The sequence below is a fragment of the Eschrichtius robustus genome, chromosome 10 (assembly GCF_028021215.1).
Source record: "Eschrichtius robustus isolate mEscRob2 chromosome 10, mEscRob2.pri, whole genome shotgun sequence".
In the NCBI taxonomy this organism is placed as follows: Eukaryota; Metazoa; Chordata; class Mammalia; order Artiodactyla; family Eschrichtiidae; genus Eschrichtius; species Eschrichtius robustus.
In genome coordinates, this window is record NC_090833.1 from 80,928,671 (window position 1) to 80,953,615 (window position 24,945).

General features: G+C 41.5%; 1 protein-coding gene and 1 pseudogene across 5 annotated transcripts in view; one reads left to right on the forward strand and one right to left on the reverse strand.

The window, feature by feature from the left end:
• NFX1 (nuclear transcription factor, X-box binding 1) overlaps positions 1 to 24,945 on the forward strand; it is an 84,615-nt gene that overhangs the window by 51,450 nt on the left and 8,220 nt on the right. For 3 of the 5 annotated variants that reach the window (XR_011075105.1, XM_068552113.1, XM_068552114.1), the window contains exons 11-19: positions 2,249 to 2,279; positions 8,222 to 8,304; positions 9,746 to 9,854; positions 14,002 to 14,121; positions 16,062 to 16,141; positions 19,364 to 19,594; positions 20,488 to 20,561; positions 21,344 to 21,445; positions 22,011 to 22,052. Coding sequence is in view for 4 of the 5 variants with exons in the window: in XM_068552113.1 (XP_068408214.1) it covers positions 2,249 to 2,279; positions 8,222 to 8,304; positions 9,746 to 9,854; positions 14,002 to 14,121; positions 16,062 to 16,141; positions 19,364 to 19,594; positions 20,488 to 20,561; positions 21,344 to 21,445; positions 22,011 to 22,052 (872 nt within the window). In the remaining variant the exon portion in view is untranslated. Of the gene's footprint in view, positions 1 to 2,248; positions 2,303 to 8,221; positions 8,305 to 9,745; positions 9,855 to 14,001; positions 14,122 to 16,061; positions 16,142 to 19,363; positions 19,595 to 20,487; positions 20,562 to 21,343; positions 21,446 to 22,010; positions 22,053 to 24,945 lie in introns of those variants that run through there. The other 2 variants (XM_068552115.1, XM_068552116.1) reach the window with 2 other exon arrangements.
• Positions 10,513 to 12,212, reverse strand: LOC137770446 (heterogeneous nuclear ribonucleoprotein A1-like; annotated as a pseudogene).

A 24,945-nucleotide genomic window follows, 5' to 3' on the forward strand; every position in this document is an offset into this window, starting at 1 on the left:
CAGAATTCTGAGTAGTTGATTCTATTTGTTAAATACAGCCCAAGGTCTGGGTAGCAGCTGACTTGCAAATGATTCTGAGGATATTGTCCATAAATTGGGAGCTAGCTTAATAAGTAAGCTTCAGAATTAAAGAAAAAATTGTCAAAGTAGTGCAATTTACATGTGACAAAAGTTGTATGAGGATGTGTGGGGTTTTTTTCTGAATGAAATTACAGAATACGTAGGACAATAAAGGTATTTTGAATGTCAGGTACAGGACCATTTTATGCTTTGTAAATACCAGCTTGAAGACTGTGAGATACTCTGATTTAGTAATCATAAATTTAGTAATGCCTGGAGGTGCTCTTTGTGACCAAGAATTACAAACAGGGTTGGGATACACAACTGTCAGTTTGCTTCTTTCTCCCCAACAATCCCTTTCTCTGTCTCTGTGCTTTTTTGCTTCTCATTCACTCTCTGTCCTCACTCCCCCTAATAGTGGATCCCATGGCAGTGAGTGTATTCTTGAAAAGCTATTTGTAAATTGAATTTTTTTTGCAAATAAAATCTTATTCTAAAATTGCTGGAGGAGCTCACTATCAATATGAATTCTGTTAAACAATTTGACAAAGTGAAAGATCTCTTTGAAACACTGATAATTACCTCATTTTTCAGCCAGATTTTTCCTGAAATATCTTTTGTAATGGAATGGGCTTTTCCATGGAAGTGAGTTTTCTAGATAAATAGAAACTTATTTCTTAAAGCTTCAGAAGTTCTTCTCTTTTAATCACTTTGGTAGGAGTCTGAGAAATGTTTGCTGTATCTTACTACCTATTAACAAAGAACCCTGTATTTAAGTTTTTATTGGTAATTCATATTTAGTATAGGGATTTATGGGAGTTCCGTCTTTCCCTGCAGGTGTACATACCACTCCAGCATGTCATTTCTTTTTCTTTTTCTTTTTTTTTTTTTCTCAACTCCAAACAGCCTCATGTTGTGGGGTGGCTGGCGCCTGTCAGGGAGAGTCCCTTCCAGTTCCCTGGAATGAATGCGCTCCGGCAGCTAGCTGCTGGACACTCAGGGAAGGGGCTGCCTCTGGCCAGGGTCGACCCGGCACGAGCACAGACCCCTGGGCTGCCTTCGCCAAAATTGTTACCGAACACAAGTTCATGCGCCTGACTCACAGTGAGGCCAAACGAGTAAAACTTCAGGGTTTGGAGCAGAGAAAGATTTATCGTAGGGCCAAGCAAGGAGAATGGTGGCTTGTGCTCAAAACCCCCAAACTCCCAGCATTTCCTGTGTACAATCCAGTGTTTGTATTAACTGGAGCACTCACTCAAGCAATTTCGTGAGTCACTTTTGCTTTGTATCTCTAGAGAGCATATGGGGAATTTTTTCATGTCATAGAACCGAGCCAACTCACTGATTTACCGAAAACATTTTTCCAGCCAAGAAGCTTCAATTTCTTAGACATCTTCACGTCTGTTGTCAACTCCAGCAGCTGCCCCCCTTTTTCAGGGTCATTTTCACTGAGAAGAAATGTTTTTATCATTTTGCTTATTTCTGAGTACATAGCAACCTGTCCATGACATCAAAGCCAAATTCAGATGTAGATGCTGGGCAGCCATCCAGGCTCACTCTCTCCCAAGTGACTGGCCCTTCACACAGCAGCCTCCCCACGCATGTTATTCAGGAACATGTATCAGCAGAATTACATGTGATAGACCTTTGAGGCCATTCACACATGATTGAAACCAGGGTAGCAAAACTTTGAATGGCAAAGGACTTCTGTATTCCACTCTGCTACAGTTCAGCTGCATTGCCAGGGATACTCTTGAGTATGTAGAGCTGTTTGTCCCTGCATCAGATGGTACTGATTGTTACATATTTTCAATTCTTATATCTGCTTTTTATGGCTTTTTCTGTCTGTACCCTTGCCAGACAGTTATTTCTCTTTGCTTTGCATACCTTTAGCAGTCAGTCCTTCTTTCATTCAGATTTTATAATACGTAATCTGCTGTGAGTTTAGAGGTCAGACCACAAAGAATGTTATATTTGCATGAAAAGTCATTAGACCTGGGGCCCTGTTGGGAGTAAAGCTTACAGGGACTGGGCAAACGTAGCTCCCGATAGGTGAAGTTGGTGAATAAGCGACTGCCAGAGAAGTACTGGGTATTTGGGATATGCATGTTACATTTAGCATTATGCTGCAGTTGTGTTGTTTCATTTATTCCTAAAGTAGTTACTATTCCCTTTTCTTTCTCCATAGGAGCTTCCATGTACCAGTCTCAAAAGCGAAGGTATGACTGGGAAGGGGCATGAGGTAACTTTCTGGGGTGAAGGTAATTTTTTACATCTTGACAGGGGGATGGGTTATATGTCAGAATTCAGTGAAGGTACTTTGTGCATTTAACTGTATGTAACTTTTACCTCAAAAGAAAAAAAAAGAACCATAAATTGAATTCTAGTTAATGAAATGCTGTAAAATACAGGGGAAGTGTATTCATGTATGCAGCTTACTTTGAAAAGCATCCAAAATTAAGATAAACTGATAGTTGGATGGAAAAATAGAGAGTTATGAGAAAAAGCAACTACTGGTAGAGTCTAGGTAGTGGGCATATATAGGTGTTCACTATAAACTTGTTTCAACTCTTTTATATGTTTGAAATTTTTCATAATAAAATGTTGGTATGGGAAGGGAAGGAAAATAATATCTAATGAAGCAAACTTTGTAAAAGCTGACTCTGATGCTTGATCCCCTTATGGCTTGATAGGACTGTTGGATACCTAGAACAGGGGGACTCAGCCAGCAGCCTTCTTAACGTTTAGGCCTAGAATATTGTTTCTTCCTTTGTCCTTGATCCTGATACTCCACTTTATTATGGTTCTGTCCTTGTTTTACCAACCGTCACATAGTCTTTGTTTAAACCACCTTAAAACTGTTTTGGAAAAGTGATAGAAGATAAACTTATACAAAATAAAAGCTCTTATTCTGGTCAGAAAGAAAGCTGTATTGGTTAAGGTGCTTCTGGCTACAGGTATCAAAAAACCCAAGGAAAAATGACTTTAGCTCTAAGGAGGTTTACTGTCTCTCATAACAGGAAATCTGGAGGCAGAAAAAGTCCAAGGTTGGTTAATTACAAACCCAGTGATTCTAGGACTCCAGTCCAGCTTCCTGTGATTTTCTTGGTTTTCCCCTCATGGGTATTAGTTAGCTACAGCAATTTCATGCATTGAGTCATCTCCCAGCAACATCTAAAGAAAAGAAGGAGAGATTCTTCTCCTCCTTCTTGAGAACAAGGAAGACAGTTCTGAAAGACCCTCAGTATGCTTTTTATCACATGTTCCTGCCCAAACCCTTCACTAACAAGGGGAATGGAATTACCATGACAGGCTACACTATTCAGCATTCACTCCTGTAATGGAGGAACACGTGGGTGCCCAGTTTCTGAACAAAATTAAGGCTCTGTTAGCCTGAGGAAGGTGGAGAATGGCTGAGTATCTGCCTCAAATATCTGAATATTTGACATAACCAGAAATATCTTCCTCAAAACCACAGTCAAAATTTTGGTAATTAAAAAATATAATTTGGAAAACTTACTATATTAATACATAATTTTTAATAATTAAAAAATTGATAAACTAATATAACGTAAAAAGTAGAAATACACCGTCACCCCATTTTCCCCTCCTAGTTCCATTCCCCTGATAAAACCACATCATTAGTTTGTTGGGTATGGGTCCAGATCTTTTTCTATATCCATACAGGTGTATACATGTGCTAGTATGGTTTTGTTTTTCCGCTAAACTTAGGTTCTTACTAAACATACTTTCTGGAACTTGTTTTTTTCCCCTCAGTAATATATCAAAGACATTTTTCTATGTCAGTGTGTATAGCTCTCCCTCTTGAGAACATTCTTTATGTGGATATGCCTTAGTATAGTTCACCATTGCTCTTTTGTTGGTCATTTAGGTTGTCTCCAATTTTTCCCCATTACAGATAACGCTGTAACCATCTTGTTACTTTTTTAGCTTACGATGAAAATTTTCAATCATATGTGAAAGTAGAGAGACTAGTATAGTGAATCCCTATGTACCTATCACCAGTCATCAACAGTTATCAGCATTTTGCTCATCTTCTTCATCCATCCCTCTTTTTCCTATTTTTAATTTTCACTGAAGTACTTTGAAAACAAATCCCAAACGTTATTTCACCCGTGAACACTTCAGCGCCTTCAGCACCTTTATTGAGATAATATTCACAGAACATACAATGAAACATTTTTTTGTTTTGTTTTGTTTTTTCTTTTTTTTAATAAATTTATTTACTTTTTGGCTGCGTTGTGTCTTTGTTGCTGTGCGCGGGCTTTCTCTAGTTGCGGCGAGCAGGGGCTACTCTTTGTTGCGGTGTGTGGGCTTCTTATTGTGGTGGCCTCTCTTTGTTGCAGAGCGCAGGCTCTAGGCACACAGGCTGCAGTAGTTGTGGCATGCAGGCTCAGTAGTTGTGGCTCGCGGGCTCTAGAGCGCAGGCTCAGTAGTTCTGGCGCACAGGCTTAGTTGCTCCGTGGCATGTGGGATCTTCCCAGAACAGGGCTCGAACCCGTGTCCCCTGCATTGGCAGGTGGATTCCCAACCACTGCACCACCAGGGAAGTCCCCAGTGAAACATTTTAAAGTGTACAATTCAGTGGCATTTAGTACCTTCACAGTGTTGTAAAACCATCACCTCTATCAATTGTAAAATGGGTTCATCATCCCAAAAGGAAACCCTTTGTTTACTAAGTTTTCACTCCCCACTCACCCCTCCCCACCAGCCCTGGCAACCACCAATCTGCTTCCTGTCTCTGTGGATTTAATTATTCTGAGTATTTCATATAAATGAAATCATATAATATGTAACCTTTTGTCTCTGGCTTCTTTCATTTAGCATGTTTTTAAGGTTCATCCACCTTGTAGCACACATCAGTACTTCATTCCTCTTTATGACTGAATAATATTCTGTTGTATATATATACCACAGTTTGTTTATCCATTCATCTGTTGGTGGACATTTGGTTTGTCTCCTTCTTTTGACTATTGCAACCAGTGCTGCTATGAACATTTGTACACAAGCTTTTATCTGAGAACCTGTTGTAAATTCTTTTGGTTATGTACCTAGAAATGGAATTGCTGGATTATATGTTGGTTATAGGTAGAATTTTTTTTTTTTTAAATTTTTATTTATGGCTGTGTTGGGTCTTCGTTTCTGTGCGAGGGCTTTCTCTAGTTGCGGCAAGTGGGGGCCACTCTTCATCGCGGTGCGCGGGCCTCTCATTATCGCAGCCTCTCTTGTTGCGGAGCACAGGCTCCAGACGCGCAGGCTCAGTAATTGTGGCTCACGGGCCCAGTTGCTCCGCAGCACGTGGGATCTTCCCAGACCAGGGCTCGAACCCATGTCCCCTGCATTGGCAGGCAGATTCTCAACCACTGCGCCACCAGGGAAGCCCTAGGTAGAATTTTTTAAAAAGAACTGCCACATTGTTTTCTACAGTAGTTACACTATTTTGCAGTCCCACCAGTAATGTATGAGGGTTTCATTTTCTCCACATCCTCTCCAACACTTGTTATTTTCTGTTTTTTATTACTACTATTATTATTATTACTGTTATTGCCCTCCTCAGTGGGTATGAAATGATAAATCATTGTGGTTTTGATTTGCATTCCCTAATAACTAATGATGTTGGGCATTTTTACATGTACTTGGCCATTTGTATATCTTCTTTGGAAAAGTCTATTCCTTTACCATTTTTTCATTGGGTTGTCGTTTTGTTACTGAGTTGAAAGAGTTCTTTATAAATTTTGGATCCTAGACACTTATGAGATAACTGATCTGCAAATATTTTCTCCCATTATGTTGTTGCCTTTTCTTTCTTTTTTTTTTTTTTATTAATTTATTTATTTATTTTTGGCTGTGTTGGGTCTTTGTTTCTGTGCGTGGGCTTTCTCTAGTTGCGGCAAGCGGGGGCCAGTCTTCATCGCGGTGCGCGGGCCTCTCACTATCACGGCCTCTCTTGTTGCGGAGCACAGGCTCCAAACGCGCAGGCTCAGTAGCTGTGGCTCACGGGCCCAGTTGCTCCGCGGCATGTGGGATCTTCCCAGACCAGGGATCGAACCCGTGTCCCCTGCATTAGCAGGCAGATTCTCAACCACTGTGCCACCAGGGAAGCCCCTGTTGCCTTTTCTTGATGGTGTCCTTTGATGCACAAAAGCTTTTAATTTTGATCAAATTTAATTTATTTTTCTTTTGTTGCTTGTGCTTTTGGTGTCCTAGCTACTTTTGAAAGTGTATCTGTAGGAAGCATTACTTAAACTGGAATTACCACTTAAATTTTTGATAGATACATATGTACTCCAAAAGTTTATTCTCCCATTCACTAAGTGTGTGTGCCTTTTTCTCCACACCTTCACCTCTTCCATACATTAATCAGTCTTCCTATTTCCTTTTCTTCCAGTTTTTTTTTTTTTTTTTTTTTTTTGGCTGCGTTGGGTCTTTTTTGCTATGCGCGGGACTTCTCTAGTTGAGGTGAGTGGGGGCTACTCTTCATTGCAGTGCGCGGGCTTCTCATTGCGGTGGCTTCTCTTGTTGCGTAGCACGGGCTCTAGGCGCGTGGGCTTCAGTAGTTGTGGCACACAGGCTCAGTAGTTGTGGTGCACGGGCTTAGTCGCTCTGCAGCATGTGGGATCTTCCCGGACCAGGGCTCAAACCCGTGTCCCCTGCCTTGGCATGTGGGTTCTTAACCTCTGCGCCACCAGGGAAACCCCCTCTTCTTCCAGTTTTATTGAGATATAATTGACATATAGCACTATATAAGCTTAAAGTGTACAGCATAATAATTTTTTGTTTGTTTTTAACATCTTTATTGGGGTATAATTGCTTTACCATGGTTTGTTAGTTTCTGCTTTATAATAAAGTGAATCAGCTATACATATACATATATCCCCATATCTCCTCCTTCTTGTGTCTCCCTCCCATCCTCCCTATCCCACCCCTCTAGGTGGTCACAAAACACCGAGCTGATCTCCCTGTGCTATGCAGCTGCTTCCCACTAGCTATCTATTTTACATTTGGTAGTGTATATATGTCCATGCCACTCTCTCACTTCGTCCCAGCTTACCCTTCCCCCTCCCCGTGTCCTCAAGTCCATTCTCTACGTCTGCGTCTTTATTCCTGTCCCAGCATAATAATTTGACTTACATACATCATGAAATGATTATTACAATAAGTTTAGTGAACATTCATCATCTCATATAGATGGAAAATGAAAGAAATAGAAAAAAAATTTTTGTCTGTGATGAGAACTCTTACTTCACTCTCTTAACAACTTCCATGTATAACACACAGCAATGTTAATTATATTTATCATGTTGTACATTACATCCCTAATACTTATTTATCTTGTAACTGGAAGTTTGTGCCTTTGACTGCCCTCCTCCAGTTCCCCCTCTCCCCACCCCCCGCCTCTGATAACCACAAATATGATGTCTTTTTTATGAGTTTGTTTGTTTTTGAAGTATAGTTGACCTACAACACTATGTTAGTTCCTATTACACAGCATAGTGTTTTTTTCTATACATTTCAAAATGATCACCACAATAAGTCTAGTTACATTATGTCGCCATACAAAGATATTATTTAGTTATTGACTATATTCCCCACACTGTGCATTTCATACCCATGAATCATTGGTTTTGCAACTGGAAGTTTGTACCTCTCACCTGTTTCTTTTTTCCCCCACCCCCCTCTCCTGTGGCAACCACCTGTTTGTTCTCTGTATCTACACTGTTTCTGTTTTGTTATGTTTGTTCATTTGTTTTGTTTCTTAGATTCCACATATAAGTGAAATCATACTGTATTTGTCATTCTCTGTCTGTCTTATTTCTCTTAGCATAATATCCTCTAGGCCCATCCATGTTGTCACAAATGGCAAGATTTCTTTCCTTTTTTTTAATGGCTGAGTAATATTCCATTGTATATATTCCACATCTTCTTTATGCATTCATCTATCAGTGGGCACTTGGGTAGTCTTCCTATTTTCTATTTTTTGACTGGCAAGTGAAAAGTGATATTTAAGTAGTATGCATTTTCACCATAACTAATTTATTTACATTATTACATTTGTATTTCTTCAGCCTGTAGTCACACAAATATTTGTTGAATGAATGTTCATATCCTCTGACTTTTTTTTCTTCTTAACTGTTCATAGCAGATGCTACATTTATGTGTGACAAGAGGTGTAACAAGAAACGGTTATGTGGACGGCATAAATGTAACGAGATATGCTGTGTGGTAAGTGGACCTATCATTAAGCACTATCAGATTGCATTCATCTAGGGGCTGGGCTTCTGGAAGCCTCAGCCATCTAGAATGCAGCCCAGATTTGGAAATCACTGGGAGAGGCCCCTGAGCAGCAGTCAGAATGCTACCCAGAGAGACAGACTGGGCCTTTTTAGGCCTCAGCCAGGTCAAGAAGTCAGCTGATGGCAACGTGGAGGAAGGGAAAGAAGAAAGACAGAAGGCCTCAGGCCCCAGAGCTCAAGACCACTGGATGAGCATGTAGTCATCTGCAGGAGACTGTATGCTGTCCCAGCACACAGACTGGCTTGGCCTTAGCAACTCAGGCTTCAAGTTTCATATATTCCATGGGTCAGATCAGTAGGCAAAATGAGTGTGGCTTTTTTTTTTTTCCAGAAGAGGGGCCTCCATTCTTGGATATGCTTTTCTTTTTTTTTTGGCTGCGTCGGGTTTTAGTTGTGGCACATGGGTTCTTTGTTGAGGCATGCGGGATCTTTTTGTTGCGGCGCGCGGGCTTCTCTCTAGTCGTGGCATGCAGGTTTTCTCTCTCTAGTTGTGGCGCACAGGTTCCAGAGCTTGTGGGCTCTGTAGTTTGCAGCACACGGGCTCTCTAGTTGAGGTGCACGAGCTCAGTAGTTGTGGCACATGGGCTTAGTTGCCCCGCGGCATGTGGGATCTTATTTCCCCGACCAGGGATCGAACCCGCGTCCCCTGCATTGGAAGGAGGATTCTTTACCACTGGACCACCAGGGAAGTCCCGAGTGTGGCATTTTTTAAAGAACAAGTTTCAGTTATCTGAAGTATTCACTTCTGTGGAACTAAGTAAAGGAAGCACTACCTGGCAGTGGGTACTGTGTTATCGTGTGTGTGTGTGTGTGTGTAAACAAGGTAACACAGTACCAATAGTAAAGTAGTACATATATACACACACATATATAATACACAATTGTTATTTTTAGCATTTATGTTGGCAGTGTGAAGAGTGATGAAATTGTTCTGTGTATCAAGACTTACTTATAAACCTGTGTTTGAAAGTTTAAAGACTTCCTCTTATTACTGAATATTTCAAACATATGTAAAAGCAGAGATACAAGTATGAGTCCCATATGCCCAACATCTAGCTTCAGTAGTGATCAGGTCATAACTAATCCTGTTTCATTCACATCCCCACCTACTCCCCCTCCTTTGATTATTTTGAAGCTAATTCCAGATATCATGCGATCTATAATTGTGGAGAGCTTCTTTATTAATCTTGTTTATGGAAAATATAAAATGGAGATAATTTTGTAAACATATATAAATCTCTCAGGAATTCCCTGGCAGTCCAGTGGTTAGGATTCTGTGCTTCCACTGCCGGAGGCACAGGTTCGATGCCTGGTCGGGGAACTAAGATCCTGCATGCAATCAATCAATCAATCAATATCTCTCCTCCTAGGATAAGGAGCACAAGTGTCCTTTGATTTGTGGGAGGAAACTCCGCTGTGGCCTTCATAGATGTGAAGAACCTTGTCATCGTGGGAACTGCCAAACATGCTGGCAAGCTAGTGAGTGTCTTCACTGTATACTTTATTATATAGAGTTTTCTAGAAAGTCAGGAATGATGTATTCTGAGTGATTGATTTTCTTAGGTTGGTATGGATTACTGAATTAATAAGCCTTAGTACTTCAGATATATTGAGACTTTTTTTTAAAAGAGGGTATTAAATCATTTATTGATTACACGTGATAATGGATGATACACAAGCCTCATTCCCATCTATAACTTTATCTGGTACCGTAATTCAGTTTAGATATATTGCATAGGATGTGCCAACAATCATATTAATAACCAGAAAACTCCATAACTTTGCTTGGGTGACCCTTTTAATGGTGAACTCCAGGTCACAACACAGTAACTGTCAGTTCAGCTGAAGACAATGGCTTCTCCACCCAAGTGGGTTGTAAATAAATTTCGAATGGGCCCTGGCATCACCCTGAAGGAATTCTAACTTCACATTGTTGGGGTGAAGTTTACCAAAATGACTTCAGAGTAGACTAACTTTACACAGCACAATTTTAAAAAGACACATTTATTCAGCTTCATGAGTGGACTGTTACATTTAGCAATCAACAGCATGGGTGCAAAAAAAAAATCCATTAAAACCCTTTGTTGGAATGCTTTACACTTTCTACAGAACAGAAACTAAAATAACTTGTTATACAATTAGTCACAAATACAGTCCTCGAGTTTTTTTGCCCATACACATGAGTATTGTCAAAAACATGTCTTCTTTGTAGCAGCTAGGCCCTGCCAGCGCTGTGCTTGGCTGAGTTCACAAGTCTGTTGTAACCTGTAGCTTCCCTGTCACTTCTCTGGCTCTCCTTTCCTGCTAAGCTTTGTTTCCTGGCAGTAATTAAAACTTTCTGCCACTGCCATAGCTACTACTGCTTTTGGAACCATAGCCACCTTGGTTTCGTGGTTTGGCAAAGTATTGGCCTCCACCACCATAGGAGCCAGAACTTCTGCCTCCAAAGTTTCCTCCTTTCATGGGTCCAAAATTTGAAGATTGATTGTTGTAATTGCCGAAATCATTGTAGCTTCCGCCACCTCCAAAATGGCTTTCGTCATTACCAAATCCATTACTGCCATCCCCACTGCCACCATATCCCCCACCACCACGGCTGCCACCAAAGGCATCTCGACCACTGAAGTTTCCTCCACCACCAGAGTTGTCATTCCCACCAAAACCACCTCCACGACCACCACCAAAGTTTCCAGAACCACTTCCTCCTCTTTGGCTGGATGAAGCACTAGCCATCTGTTACTTAGGTAGGGCTTTCCTTACTTCACAGTTGTGGCCATTCACAGTGTGGTATTTCTGAATGACAATCTTGTCTGCGGAGTCATGGTCATCAAAGGTTATGAAAGCAAAGCCTCTGTTTTTGCCACTGCCTCAGTCATGATTTCAATCACTTCAGTTTTCCCACACTGTTCAAAATAATCTCTTAGGTGATGTTCTTCAGTGTCTTCTTTAATGCCACCAACAAAAATCTTTTTCACGGTTAAGTGGGTGCCAGGTCTTTGAGAATCTTCTCTTGAGACGGCCCTCTTTGGTTCCCCAACTCTTCCATCCACCTCGTGTGGCCCTGCATCCATGGCCGCATCCACCTCCTCCACAGTGGCATATGTGACAAACCTGAAACCTCTGGAGCGCCTGGTGTTTGGATCCCTCGTTACCATACAGTCTGTGAGCGTTCCCCATTGCTCAGAGTGGCTCCTCAGACTCTCATCGGTTGTTTCAAAGTCAAACGTCTGATGAAGAGCTTCCGCAGCTGCTCGGGCTCTTTGGGAGACTCTGACTTAGACACGATGGCAGTAGAGGGGGGAGGCTTCCACGATTGCTTACTCGGCAGCGTCCACAGCAGAAAAGCTATTGAGACTTTTAAAGAAGTTATTCCTCTGTTGTCCCTGAATGTATGAAACTTGGGATGTAAGCAGTGATCCTAAGATGGGGTCTGCTTGTGTTATAATATTAAAAACTCACATTCATTATAACACTACCAATCCCATCAGAAAACTCTGGGGAAAAGTATTAGGAAGTTGTCAAGCTCATAGTGATAAACGCGTATTTTCCAAAATTCTATTTTCACTTGAAAGCTTGAATGTTATCGTTGGCAGCAAATTCAGTTTTCTTAAAGTGATGGGCTCACTGCTAATTTTTGATACAATGTCTGCCAAAATACCCAAGTCTGAATAATCATAGTTTGTCGGTCACTTTTTCAAGGAAAACGGTGTGTTACGAAAAAAGGAGTTAATTCAGCAATTCAGCTCACGACTCAGAAAAGTGCAGTTCTTTAAAATGACCAGAGGTCAGACAGCCGTCCATATCTGAGGGTTCCACATCCATGGATTCCACATCCATAGATTCGACCAACTGTGGGTTAAAAACGTTCAAGGGGAAAAATTCTAGAAAGTTCCAAAAGCAAAACTTGAATTTGTTTTGTGCTGGCAACTATTTATATAGCATTTACATTGCATTGGGTATTATAAGTAACCTGGAGATGATGTAAAGTATACAGGAGGATGTGCGTAGGTTGTATGCAAATACTACAGCATATTATATAAGGGACTTGAGCATTCTTGGATATTGGTACCCATGGGGGTCCCGGAACCAATCCCTTCCCGCCAGGATACTGAGGGACAACTGTATTTTTGTGTGCAACAAAAGTGCTTGAAGCAGGTACCCTATTTTGTTCCACAGAATATTAGAAAGACGTATTTAAGGGTCAAGATTTTTTTTTTACCTCTTCATCAAGGACTTTCTTAAGTGAAATTGTCGTTTTTTATCTACTCTAAGTACGTGGCAGTGAAAAATACAACAATTACAGTTTGGCACTACTGCCTTATTTGCACTAATGCCCTGGCAGTATTACCAGCTGTTGCTTTTTCACCATCAGTGCAAATGTCAACATAGTGAAAAAAGCAAATAGTATCTAAGTATTATTATGAAAATAATTTTGACCTTGTGGACTCCCTGAAAGGATCAGGGAGTCCTAGGGGTCAACTGAGCACTCTTTGAGAACTGCTACATTAAAAGATTAGCCTAGATCAGGGTTTCCCAACATACCTTCTGTGGAATACTAGGCCTACCATATTTCAAAACGGAGTTAAGTGCTTTGTTATAAATCACACACATGGAGTTCCGTAGAAACAAGTTATGTAGCCTCTTACTCTTTACCTAGCTGTTTCACATATATTAGCCCACCCCCACAATAAACTTTTGAGTGGACAGGTCAAAGTTTGGTATCCCCATTTGGCCAAAAGGAAGCAATCTCAGAGTCGTTAAGTTACCTGCCCGCAGTCACCGCACAAGTGGGAAGTAGGTCCAGGACTAGAAGCCTAAGTCTCCTACTATATTTACAGGGCTCTTTCCACCACGTTATGTAGCCTCTGAAGAGTTTTCTGGAGAGTGCTGACTGGAGAAGAGCAGTGGGTAGAGGAATCCTGGAGGGCCTGGGCTTTCTGACTCTTGGTCCCTAGTTGAGAACCATGGCCAAAGACCCAGCCTCTACCGAGGACCAGGATTGAAGAACTAGCTCCCCTTTGGGTCTGAGGGTTAGGAGAGCTCTTGACAAAGTGGACCGCTTGTTGGAGGCCCCATGTGAGTTCTCATTTTGATTGGGCTTGTGAACTGTGCCTAGTGAACTCAGATGTAGCTCTTGGCTTCATCTCAACTTCATATTTTTATCATGATAGATGTCGGTTATACTTATAAGAATTTTTTTTTTAATGGCTTCAGTGGCTCTCTGAGGTTTATATTCAAAAGCATATTTTTCTGTGTTTAACTACCTGTGACTTTTATAATCTCTATCCATTTTCCTAACTAAAAAGTTAAAAAAAAAAAAGAATCTGTTTCTTTAGTGGAAGTCTCCTGTTCTGTCAAAAGAGATGGTCTGTAGATCTTTTGTTTATAAAATACATGTAAAAATGTCTTGGGATACTCATGGACTTAAAGTTTGTTGCAAGTAAAAATTGAACACTTTGCTGGCAGCTCAACTTTAATGAAATAAAAACCTTTTTTAAAAGAGCAGCCCCCCCAAAAATTCTCCTCTAAAAATACAAGCCAAAAAAAAAAAAAGTGTGTGTGTAATTATCTTGTGCGCATCTCAAATTCATGAAGGGTTGTTTTGTTTCACCTGTTGTTTCACCAGGTTTTGATGAATTAACCTGCCACTGTGGCGCGTCAGTGATCTACCCTCCAGTTCCCTGTGGTACCAGGCCCCCTGAGTGTACCCAGACCTGTGCCAGAGTCCATGAATGTGACCATCCAGGTGGGTCCTGTCTCCTTGCCTCCACACCTCGCAGCCTGCTCACACTGTGTCATTTAGGATGTTGCATGATGGTCTTCACTGCTTTGAGGTTACACTGTGGTAGCCCCTCCTTGTTCCCTGTGCTCAGGGGCTGCTTCTGTGAAGATGGGTCTGAGATCTGGGCCACAGCTGGGAATCACAGTGCCTTCCATTGCTTTACTCTGTGGATGTCAAACACACCCAAAGGGTTGGGAGAATTCCCAGCTGGTCTTGTCTTCTTTCTTTGTGGCCTCCACTTCTGGTGCATATTTCAAAGTTAAGCATCTTTTTGTAAAGTTAAAAGTAATTCGGTTTTGTTGTTGTTGTAGACGCAATATATGTTTATTACATAAAAAGGAAGAGAGAAAGAAAGAAAATAGAGATAAAGTCAAAAGATTGAAATTAAATCATCTCTTATGTTACCTTTTAGGAATTACGCCCTAGTGTGTATTTTTCAGGGCCTTTTTCCATGGGCAAGAATATATATTTGCATTTTTTTTCCTAAAATAAAAGTGGGATCCTAATGAATTTATTTTAACTGGATTTTTTCCCTTTTATTATTGTAACTTTAATCTATCTCCTTATCAGTGAATATTTTTCTAGATGGTAGTGGAGTGTCCTGTTACATGGATGGGCCATAACTGATTCAGTCAGTTTCATGTTGCTGGACATTTGTTTCCAGTTTTTCTGTGATAGGCTGCTGTAGACACCAGATAAATAGCTACTTGACATCACCCATTTTCTGTCCAGTCTAGTCACTGGCTTTCCTCTAGGACCATATTGGCCCTATCATTTCATTTTACCAAGTCCCAGAGGCAAACCTGATATAATTTAAGTCACTGGATTTGATACTTACAATAAATCTGGCCATATGATTTAGTCTGACAAATAGACAAGCAGTTCTCAATTTTTTAAGTTAATAGAGTGAAAAAGAATTAAGTAAATTCCTCATGAAGTGAAAAGTCCCTCCTTTCCTGGAGACCTTAAGACGGCCCCCCCAGCTTAGTTTGCAAGCCCTTGCTGTGGTGTTCACACCAGCATGAAGTTAATGTCCAAGCAGATACTCACCCACTCACTTGTACTCACTTCCTTTGTAGTCACTTGCAGATGTTACAAAGGAAGTCCAAATCCTGATTGATGTCCATAGTGAGAAGTTAACTGTTTGTGAGTTGTTTTGTTTTAGCCTGCTTTCGTTCAGCGTTCACTTAACTTTTCTTGAGTGTTTCTTGTATATCCAGCATGGTGTCAGACATAGAGGGAGGGCCAGAGGAAGGAAGGTCAAAATAACCTCATGACCTTGAGGTTGTTCTGTTGTTTCTGAGAGGAAGAAGATGGTAGTTGAATACATTTGACACAACCAGCCAATACATGAAGAAGGGCCAGATAGCATGGCAGCAAGCCATCTGTGTAAGAACTAAGACGTCAGGGAGAGCAAGAGCGCTCAGGGCAGGGTGTGGTCAGCCAACGAAGGCTTTGTTGTAGGAGGTGAGTTTGAATGAACTGCCTCTTCCAGGCAGTAAGGAAATTGAAAGGAGTCAGAGGAAGCATGTTAGATGAGATAACAAAGATGTCTCAACAAAAGGGAGCAGTTGCTGTGTAAGGTAGGACCAAAAGAATGGCTGAGTAATGTGGCCAGACCATGTGGCAGTGCCACAGGAGACGGAGTAGAAAAACTGCCTCCTTCTCTGCTTCTGTGTCTCTCGCCCCTCAGTTGGGTTTCTTTTTCTCACTCATGCTCATCTTTCAACACTTTAATATAAAGCCAACTACTTTTACTTTCCAGTGACCATTTTAAAAAGTACTCAGCTCTGAAATTTAAAAGTTCCATGTCATATGCCATTATAATATGTGTAATAGTCTATGTTTAAACATTATTCCTAATTTTAAACGTTACTCCTAATTTTATCTTTCTCTTTCTACAGTGTATCATTCTTGTCATAGTGAGGACAAGTGTCCCCCTTGTACTTTTCTAACTCAGAAATGGTGCATGGGCAAACATGAGGTAAGTTTTCTCTCTCAAGTGTTCATTGTTCCAACCAGAGATTTATGATTGGATTTCGTTAAGAGGGTTAGCCTCATTGTTTCTCAAAATAAATATACTCCAAGGAGCAGAGATTTGCTGTTGCCACTTTTTTTCTTTTCTTTTTCTTTTCATTAAGGTATAGTTTGCATAAAATGAAATGTACCCTTTTGAGTGTACAAGTCTATGAGTTTTGACAAAAGTATTCGTACAGTCATGTAACCACCACCACAGTCAAGATGTGGAACATTCATTCACCCCCAGACATTCCTTTGGGCCACTTCATAGTTACTCTCCCCTTTCCCCCAGGCCCTGGCAACCAATGATCTGTTGTCTGCCCCTGTAGTTTTGCCTTTTCAGAATATCACATAAATGGAATCATACAGTAGTAGCATTCTGAGTCTATTCTGCTCTCATTTTTATTTTATTTGTTTATTTTTTAATTATTTATTTGGCTGCTTCATTGCTGCACGCGGGCTTTCTCTAGTTGCGGCGAGAGTAGGGGCTACTATTCATTGCGGTGCGCGGGCTTCTCGTTGCGGTGGCATCTCTTGTTGTGGAGCACGGGCTCTAGGCACGCGGGCTTCAGTAGTTGTGGCGCACGGGCTCAGTGGTCGTGGCTCATGGGCTGTAGAGTGCAGGCTCAGTAGTTTTGGCGCACAGGCTTAGTTGCTCCGCGGCATGTGGGATCTTCCTGGACCAGGGCTTAAACCCGCCGTGTCCCCTGCATTGGCAGGCGGATTCTTAACCACTGTGCCACCAGGGAAGTCCCTGCTCTCATTTTTAATCTGGTTACAATCAAATGAAACTCAGCCAGTTGGCCTTGAGAGCATGAGCCGTGTTCAGAGACAACTTCTAGGTTAGCCAGCATGGGGAGGGGTTGCTAGTCTGGGGAAAGGTGTTACAGTGAGAATATCCCAAGAGAGTGGGCTCTCCACCAGTTGCCACCGTTCATTCTCTCTACTCCCTACGCAGCTTTCCGTCCTGAGTGATCGGCCGTACACCTTGCTCCAGGCTAACCTACCCCTCCTTGCTGCCATTACCATGAAGGACTTTCATCCTTATTCTTAGTGTCTAAGCTATATTTGGCACCACTGACTATAGACACTTTGAAACACTTTAAAAAGATTTGTTTATCTTAAAAATGCATATTCATTGTAGACAGTTAAGATAGTACAGTTTTGCTATGCAGAAAGAAATACTCTTAACATCCTGGTGTATAGACTTCCAGGCATGTATGATACACTCTTTCCCCTACTCTATGAAGATTATACTGTTTTGTAACCTGCTTTTTTTACTTTGTAACATGTTGGCCAACATTTCTTGAAACTCTTGACAACTATGACAATATGCTTTCAGTATTCTTATCTTGATGGACACATTTTTCTCCACTTATTTCCTGTCAGTGGTTCTCAAGTCATAATCCTTGGTATTTATTCTTCGTCTAAAAATCTCACTTCCTCTGAGAGTAACCATTCTAAGACATCCATGTGTCATCTTTGTGTTGATGGACTTCAATCAACAAATACTTACTGCATACCTGCTATGTACTAGGTAACAGGCTAGGTTTGGGTGATTCAGAAATGAACAAGACAGGTGCCGCCCCTGCCCTTGTGGAGCCTTCACTCTGGGGCGGGAAGCAGACGTGTAAACAGTCGATTGTAAGTACAGTAGTGTGTGGGACTTCCCTGGTGGTCCAATGGTTAAGACTCTGTGCTCCCAATGCAGGGGGCTCGGGTTCAATCCCTGGTCGGGGAACTAGATCCTGCATGCCACAACTAAAAGATCCTGCATGCCGCAACTAAGACCTGGCACAGCCAAATAAATAAATAAATACTAAAAAAAAAAAAAAGTACAGTAATGTGGGAAGTACAGAGTACTGAAGGGGATAGAAGGGGCCCTTACCCAGGGAAGGTGTTTCTGGAGGAAGTAGCATAAGTAACATCCTAAAGGACAGTGAGAAGATATGCAAGTAATGTGGGGAGGGGACAACAGAGGGCATAGCATGTGCACAAATTATCCCAGTGTTGGAGTAGGTGAGTGTTTAATGACTGGGAACTACATTCTACCAAAATACTGATTCCAAAGCATGTACGTCCTAGACTTTGGGGGCCTCTTCAAGAGTACAAGTTATGTGTCACCAGAGTCGAAGTATATTCCTCATTTTGAGGGTTCTTAAAAGAATTTGAGTGAATACGTAAGAGTAACCTTTGGTTCCACAGGAATAAAATTCCAGCATCTTTTTCCTGGAGTGAAGAATCCTGAATGGAGGCAATTTCTCAAGAAAAAAAAAATGATTTGGTTGGTCCACGGTCTGTTGCCTCTTAATTTTTTTTAATGACAGAGCTGTCTAAAACTATGGAGATCATGGGTTGGGAGACGTGAGGAGAGTTGAGTAATTAATTACATAAAACAGCCCTGCAAGCAGTCTTGAAACCATGAGCCAAGGGTGCCCCCACCCCCAGGGTTTCTGTGAACTCAGTGCCCTAGCCGTTTGCAGAGGGAAAAGATCACCTGATCCTCCCAGTTAGTCATAAAATTTTCAGAAACTCCCTAGTTATCTGGTTTCACATGCTTGTTACCCATCTTGGGAAGTTTATGTTGCAAGTCACACTCGGTTGCTAAAACAAATCCTTTTAGATCATAACAAGCATTTTTTTTTTTTTTTTTTGGCTGCATTGGGTCTTTGTTGCTGCTCGCAGGCTTTCTCTAGTTGTGTCGAGCGGGGGCTACTCTTCGTTGTGGTGTGCGGGCTTCTCACTGCGGTGGCTTCTCTTGTTGCGGAGCACGGGCTGTAGGTGCACGTGCTTCAGTAGTTGTGGCACGTGGGTTCAGTAGTTGTGGCTCAGGGGCTCTAGAGCGCAGGCTCAGTAGTTGTGGCGCACGGGCTTAGTTGCTCCGCGGCATGTGGGATCTTCCCGGACCAGGGATCGAACCCATATTCCCTGCATTGGCAGGCAGATTCTTAACCACTGCACCACCAGGGAAGTCCCATAACAAGCATTATTAAATAAGGTTCAGGTTTGTTTTCTTTTCAAACTAACCTTTCAGACTTTGAAAAACAGCCTGATTTTTGTTTCAGATAAAAATAACTTTTTTAAAAACATGCTCTTTTTGAAAGTTCAGAAATGTTTAAGTAGGAAGTTAAAATCCACCCCAAATCCTGCATGGAGATGAGAATCTGGCTACTTCTGTCTCTCCTAGTTACGAAGCAACATCCCCTGTCACCTGGTTGATATCTCTTGCGGATTACCCTGCGGTGCCACGCTACCGTGTGGGATGCACAGGTGTCAGAGACTCTGTCACAAAGGAGAGTGTCTTGTGGATGAGGTCTGCAAGCAGCCCTGCACCATCTCCAGAGCTGACTGTGGCCACCCATGTATGGCACCTTGCCACCTCAGCTCACCCTGCCCTGTGACTGCTTGCAAAGCCAAGGTGAGTAATCCTGGCTCCTGGTGGGGCACTGACTGTGGTTCTGGGGCTGCTGATGAGTCCAGAACTGCCTACAGTGGCACCTGGGCACACATCCTTACCAGGGATCTTTGGTTGCAAGGAACTGCAAGTTAAGTTAACAAGAGAAGGGTGGAGTAAATTGTACAGACTTCTATCTGCCAAGCTTGAGATGGTCTTTTAATTCAGAAAGTACCCACTGCCACCTGACCAGTTTCTGTCTCCCTTCGATCAAATTCTCAAGAGAGCCTCTGATTGTCCACTCCATTTATTCAACAAATACATAAGTGTCTATTTTGTATAAGATGTAATGCTGTGGTAGGTGCTGGGGCTCCACCAGTGAACAGAGGACACCTGGTTCCTTTAATTAGAGGGACAGATACTAATTAATTACTCAGATAATTAATTGTGACTTTGGTAATGTCGTGAAGGAGTAGTTACCCCCTTGTAGGGGGTGCCACAAGAACATGTGAGTGAGGGACTTAGCTGGTCTGAGGGATTAAGCAAGGTCTCCCCCCCGAGGAGGTGAAAGCAGAGGGATGAAGTGGAGTCGAGTAGACCTTGGCTGGTTCTGGGTCAAGTGTCTACCTCTGGTTCAGTGGTAAAAACTTCATTCTAGGCCTGCCCCTTCAGGCAGGATTAAGGACAGAAGTCATTCCCGGTAAGGGGCGCTGTCGACTGGACACTTCCCTCCTAGCATGTCAGCCACCACGTTGTCACTTTACATGTGTGGTTAGCTCCTCCATCTTGGAAGGTAGTCACTCACAGTCTCTCTATTCTCTGCTGTGGTTTGGTTTGAGAGAGGCTTTAAAAGTGAAACCTGCCCATTCACATATTTACCGTGGGCTGAAAGTTGCTACATGTTAATCGTATTTCAGATAGAGCTGCAGTGTGAATGTGGACGAAGAAAAGAAATCATGATTTGCTCTGAAGCATCCAGTACTTATCAAAGGTTAGTGCTACTTAAATGTTAACAATTGGTGGGTCTAGGTAAAGGGTATACAGGAGTTTATTGTAGGATCTTTGCAACTTTTAAGGAAGGTTTTTAAAATAAATTTTCTTGAGTCTAGTTTTTCTGGTTAAAAGAAAAAGTACTGCTTTATGTACCTTACCTTCCCTAACTTTAATTTGTAAAATAACCTTTTTGTTTCTCTCCTCCTCCTTCCTCTCTCTCTCTCCCTTTTGGTCTTGTGACACCATGAGATCAGAAGGGAAGATGTCCTGAAGTTGCGTGCATTGCTTCAGCGTCCCACCGCTTGGGGCACAGCCAGGACCAGGTCCTGCGCTCCGGCTGTGGTCTGGGGGGTTCTGACTGTTCTGTGAGTTGTCTTTGCAGCCTCCTGAAATCTTGGGACCTGTGTGGTCACACCGTACAGAAGTGGAGGTGTTTAGGGATGGATGGATGAATAGATGCAGAGATGCACCATGGAGATGGGACTCTAGGAGTATGCAGACATCAGATTGACTGTGTTTGAATACACACTGAGTGCCTGGCATTGGCCCGGATGCTCAAGGGGGTACTGAGGAATGGATTACCTCATTTCCTATGGAGCTGCTTAGCGTCTAATCGAGGAGATACCACATAAACGTGTGGATAGTTCATAATAGATGGGCTTCCAAGGCCACACAGATTGTCGAGTGGTAGATTTGCCTTGAAAGAAGTGTTCTGTGTGCCTGGTATGGGGAGGTTCTTGTGAAACTGCAGCGCCTTTCTTCCCTTTTTTTATACTTCAGAATAGCTGCTATTTCCATGGCCTCCAAAATAACAGACATGCAGCTTGGAGATTCAGTGGAGATCAGCAAGTTAATTACTAAGAAGGAAATTCACCAAGCCAGGTAATTTTTTAAATGTGTAGCTGTGCCTTCTTTCTCCCATTAGACTTAATTTCCAAAGGGCAGGAACCATTCATTTGTGTCAGTCTGCAAAAGGAAAGCCTTACACACACAGTAGGTGTTCAACAGACATCTGATATTAAGAGACCACACCCACTCCAATGCAGTGAGTCCTACTCGGGATACAGCTAAGACCAGAGGAGGCTTTTCTGGGCCTCACTGCAGACAGTAGCCAGAGGAAGCAGAGACCTTGACGTGTCCATTCCAGCCCACAGGAGAACAGAGAACAGAGTGGTTTGCTGTGTCGAGAGAGGGAGGTGGGGCTGTCGCAGGGGCGCCAGGAACATTTTGGGGGCTGAGCAGCCAGGGGACACTCTGAAGCCCTTCTGAGGACTCCTAGTCTCCCGTAACTCAGAGGCCTGTGCACCTGTCCTTGAGAAGGACCTCATTCAGCCATTGTTTTGGCCAGTCTGTTCTGTCTCCAGGTTGACCATCTAAGAACTTATTGCTGAGTAGGAGCTGTGAAACTTGTACGCTGACTTAATTTTTTTTTCATTTGCTTCTCAAGGCTGGAGTGTGATGAGGAGTGTTCAGCCTTGGAAAGGAGAAAGTAAGTAGTTTCAACTGCTGTTTATCTAATTGTCCTTGAGCTCTGTGAAATTAGTGGGAGGGAGCAACCCTTCAAGCATTCATTCAGCACCTGCTCTGAGTCTTTTGCTGCTATTGGGGAGCAGGAGAAATTCAATCATCAAGAATCGAAGTGTCTGAGGATAAACCAGTTAGGTGATTTCAGCATATTTCTGAAACATGAGCTTGTGTGGTTTCAGGCAAGTGTAAACATCACATGCTCCAAAGCGTACTAATTCAGGGACTGGCGGACTTCCTGATTCCAATGGAGACAAGAGGCTTAAAATTCTTTTAATGAACTTTTATGTTGAAGTATAATATACTTCATATAGATCAGAACTATACTGATGTATAGTTCTATACTGATGTATAGTCATCACAAAGGGAATACGGTGGTGTAATCAGCACCAAGGTCAAGAGATAGAAAACTACGAGAACCCACTCTTACACTCCACCGAGATATAGCCTCTATCCTGACTTCTAACAGTTTAGATTATTTTTGTCTGCTTTTGGACTTTATGTAAATGATGAAATCATATTGTTGTATTATTTTTGTCTGGTTTCTTTCATTACGTTTGTGACGTTCATTCCTGTTGCTACATGTAGCAGCATTTTGTTAATTTTCATTTCTGCATGGTATTTTATTATATTAATTTATCATCATTTATTCTATAGCTTATAGATATATGTGTTGTTATCAGTGTTGGGCTATGACAAATAATGCTCTTTTAAGAATATCCTTATACTTGCCTGGCTGTATATATGTACTCATCTCTGTTGGATATAAGCTCAGGAGTAGAATTGCTGATTAATAGGGTATGCATATTTTCAGCTTTAATTGATTCTGCCGACCAGTGTTCAAAATGGTTGTACCAGTTACGCTCCCACGAGCAGGGTCATATTTTCCGTTGCTCTCTGTTGCTCTCTGTTTGTGTCAGCCCTTGGAATTGTCAGTCTTTTTCATTTTAATCCATTTTTGTAGATGTATAACTGGATGTCATTGAGCTTCTAATTTATATTTGCCTGATGACTGGTGAGGTTGAGCACCTCCTCATATGTTTGTTGGCCATTTGGATATCCTCTTTTGTGAAGTACCTATTCAAGTCTTTGCTTATTTTTTGAATTGTATCATCTGTCTTTTTCATATTGATTACTAGGAATTCTGTATATATTTTGGATATGAGTCCTTTGTTTTATATATTGTTTTCCTCACACTCCGTGCCTTCACTTTTCACTCTCTAACTGGTGTCTTGATAAACGGAAGTTTCTAATTTTAATGTAGTCCAGTTTATCAGTCTTTTCCTTAGTGAATAGTACTTTTTATGTCGTTTAAGAAATATTTGCCTATCCTGAGGTCATGATGATATTCTGTGTTATTATCTAGGAGCCTTATTTTACCTTGCACGTTTAGATCTACAGTTGACCTGGACCAATTTTTTTGTTTTTTTTTCTAAGCACGGTATAAGGAGGGTTGATGATTCCATTTTTTTCCATACAAATATTCATTTGACCAACATCATTTATCAAGAAATCCTTTTCCCAGTGCTCTGCAGTGCCACCTTTGTCTTAAATCAAGTATTCATATTGTGTATGGGTTATTTCTGAACTCATTCTATTCCATTGCGCTAGTATCACATTATCTTAATTACTGTACCTTTATAACTGGTAGCATATCTCTTCAAACATGGTCTTTCTCCAAGATTGTCTTGGCTGTTCTTGGCCATTTGCATGTCCATTTAAATTTTAGAAATAGCTTATCAATATTTGCAAAAAAAAAAAAACTACTGGGATTTTGATTGAGCTGGTATTTAATTTATAGATCAGTTTGGAGAGATTTCACATCTTTATAATATTGAGGCCTCTAATCCATGAGCAAAGTATATCCTTCTATTTAGTCATGTTTTCTCTCAATGATATTTTATAGTTTTCTTTATATAGATTTTGTACATCTTTCAGTAGATTTTGTTCCTTGCTATTTGATGTATTTTGATGCTCTTATAACTGGTATTTTTTCTTGTATCACTTTTAAAATTTAATTCTCTAATTGCTTGTTGCTGGCATATAGGAATACAGTGGATATTTGTTGACCTGTATTCACAACCTTGCTAAATTACTTATTTCTAATAGCTTATCTTTAGCTTCTTTTAGATTTTGCATGTACACAATCATGTCCTCTTCTAATTTCTTTCTAATTCTTAACTTTTATCTTTTTCTTGCCTTTATTACACTGGCTAGGCCTCCAGTACAGTGTTTTTTTGTTTGTTTGTTTGTTAATTAATTTTATTTTTATTTTTTTTGGCTGCATTGGGTCTTCATTGCTGCGCGCCGGCTTTCTCTAGTTGCAGCGAGCGGGGGCTACCCTTCAATGCGGTACACGGGCTTCTCATTGTGGTGGCTTCTCTTGTGGAGCACAGGCTCTAGGCGTGTGGGCTTCAGTACTTGTGGCATGCGGGCTCAGTACTTGTGGCTCAGGGGCTCTAGAGCGCAGGCTCAGTAGTTGCGGCGCACGGGCTTAGTTGCTCCGTGGCATGTGGGATCTTCCCGGACCAGGGCTCGAACCCGTGTTCCCTGCATTGGCAGGCGGATTCTTAACCACTGTGCCACCACGGCAGTCCTCCAGTACAGTGTTGAATGAAGGGTGGTGATAATAGGTATTTCTAACTTATCTCCAGTCTCATAGGGAAAGTTTTAAGTATTTCACCACTATGTATGATGTTTGCTGTAAGTTATTTGAGTATACTCCTTATCAGATTAAGGGGCATTTATTCAATGACTGGCAAACTTTCTGGTTCCAACAAAGATTAAAGGTATAGCTCTGTGAAAATGTTAACATTTGGAGAATTTAGCTGAAGAGTATGTAGGAGTTCATTGTAATA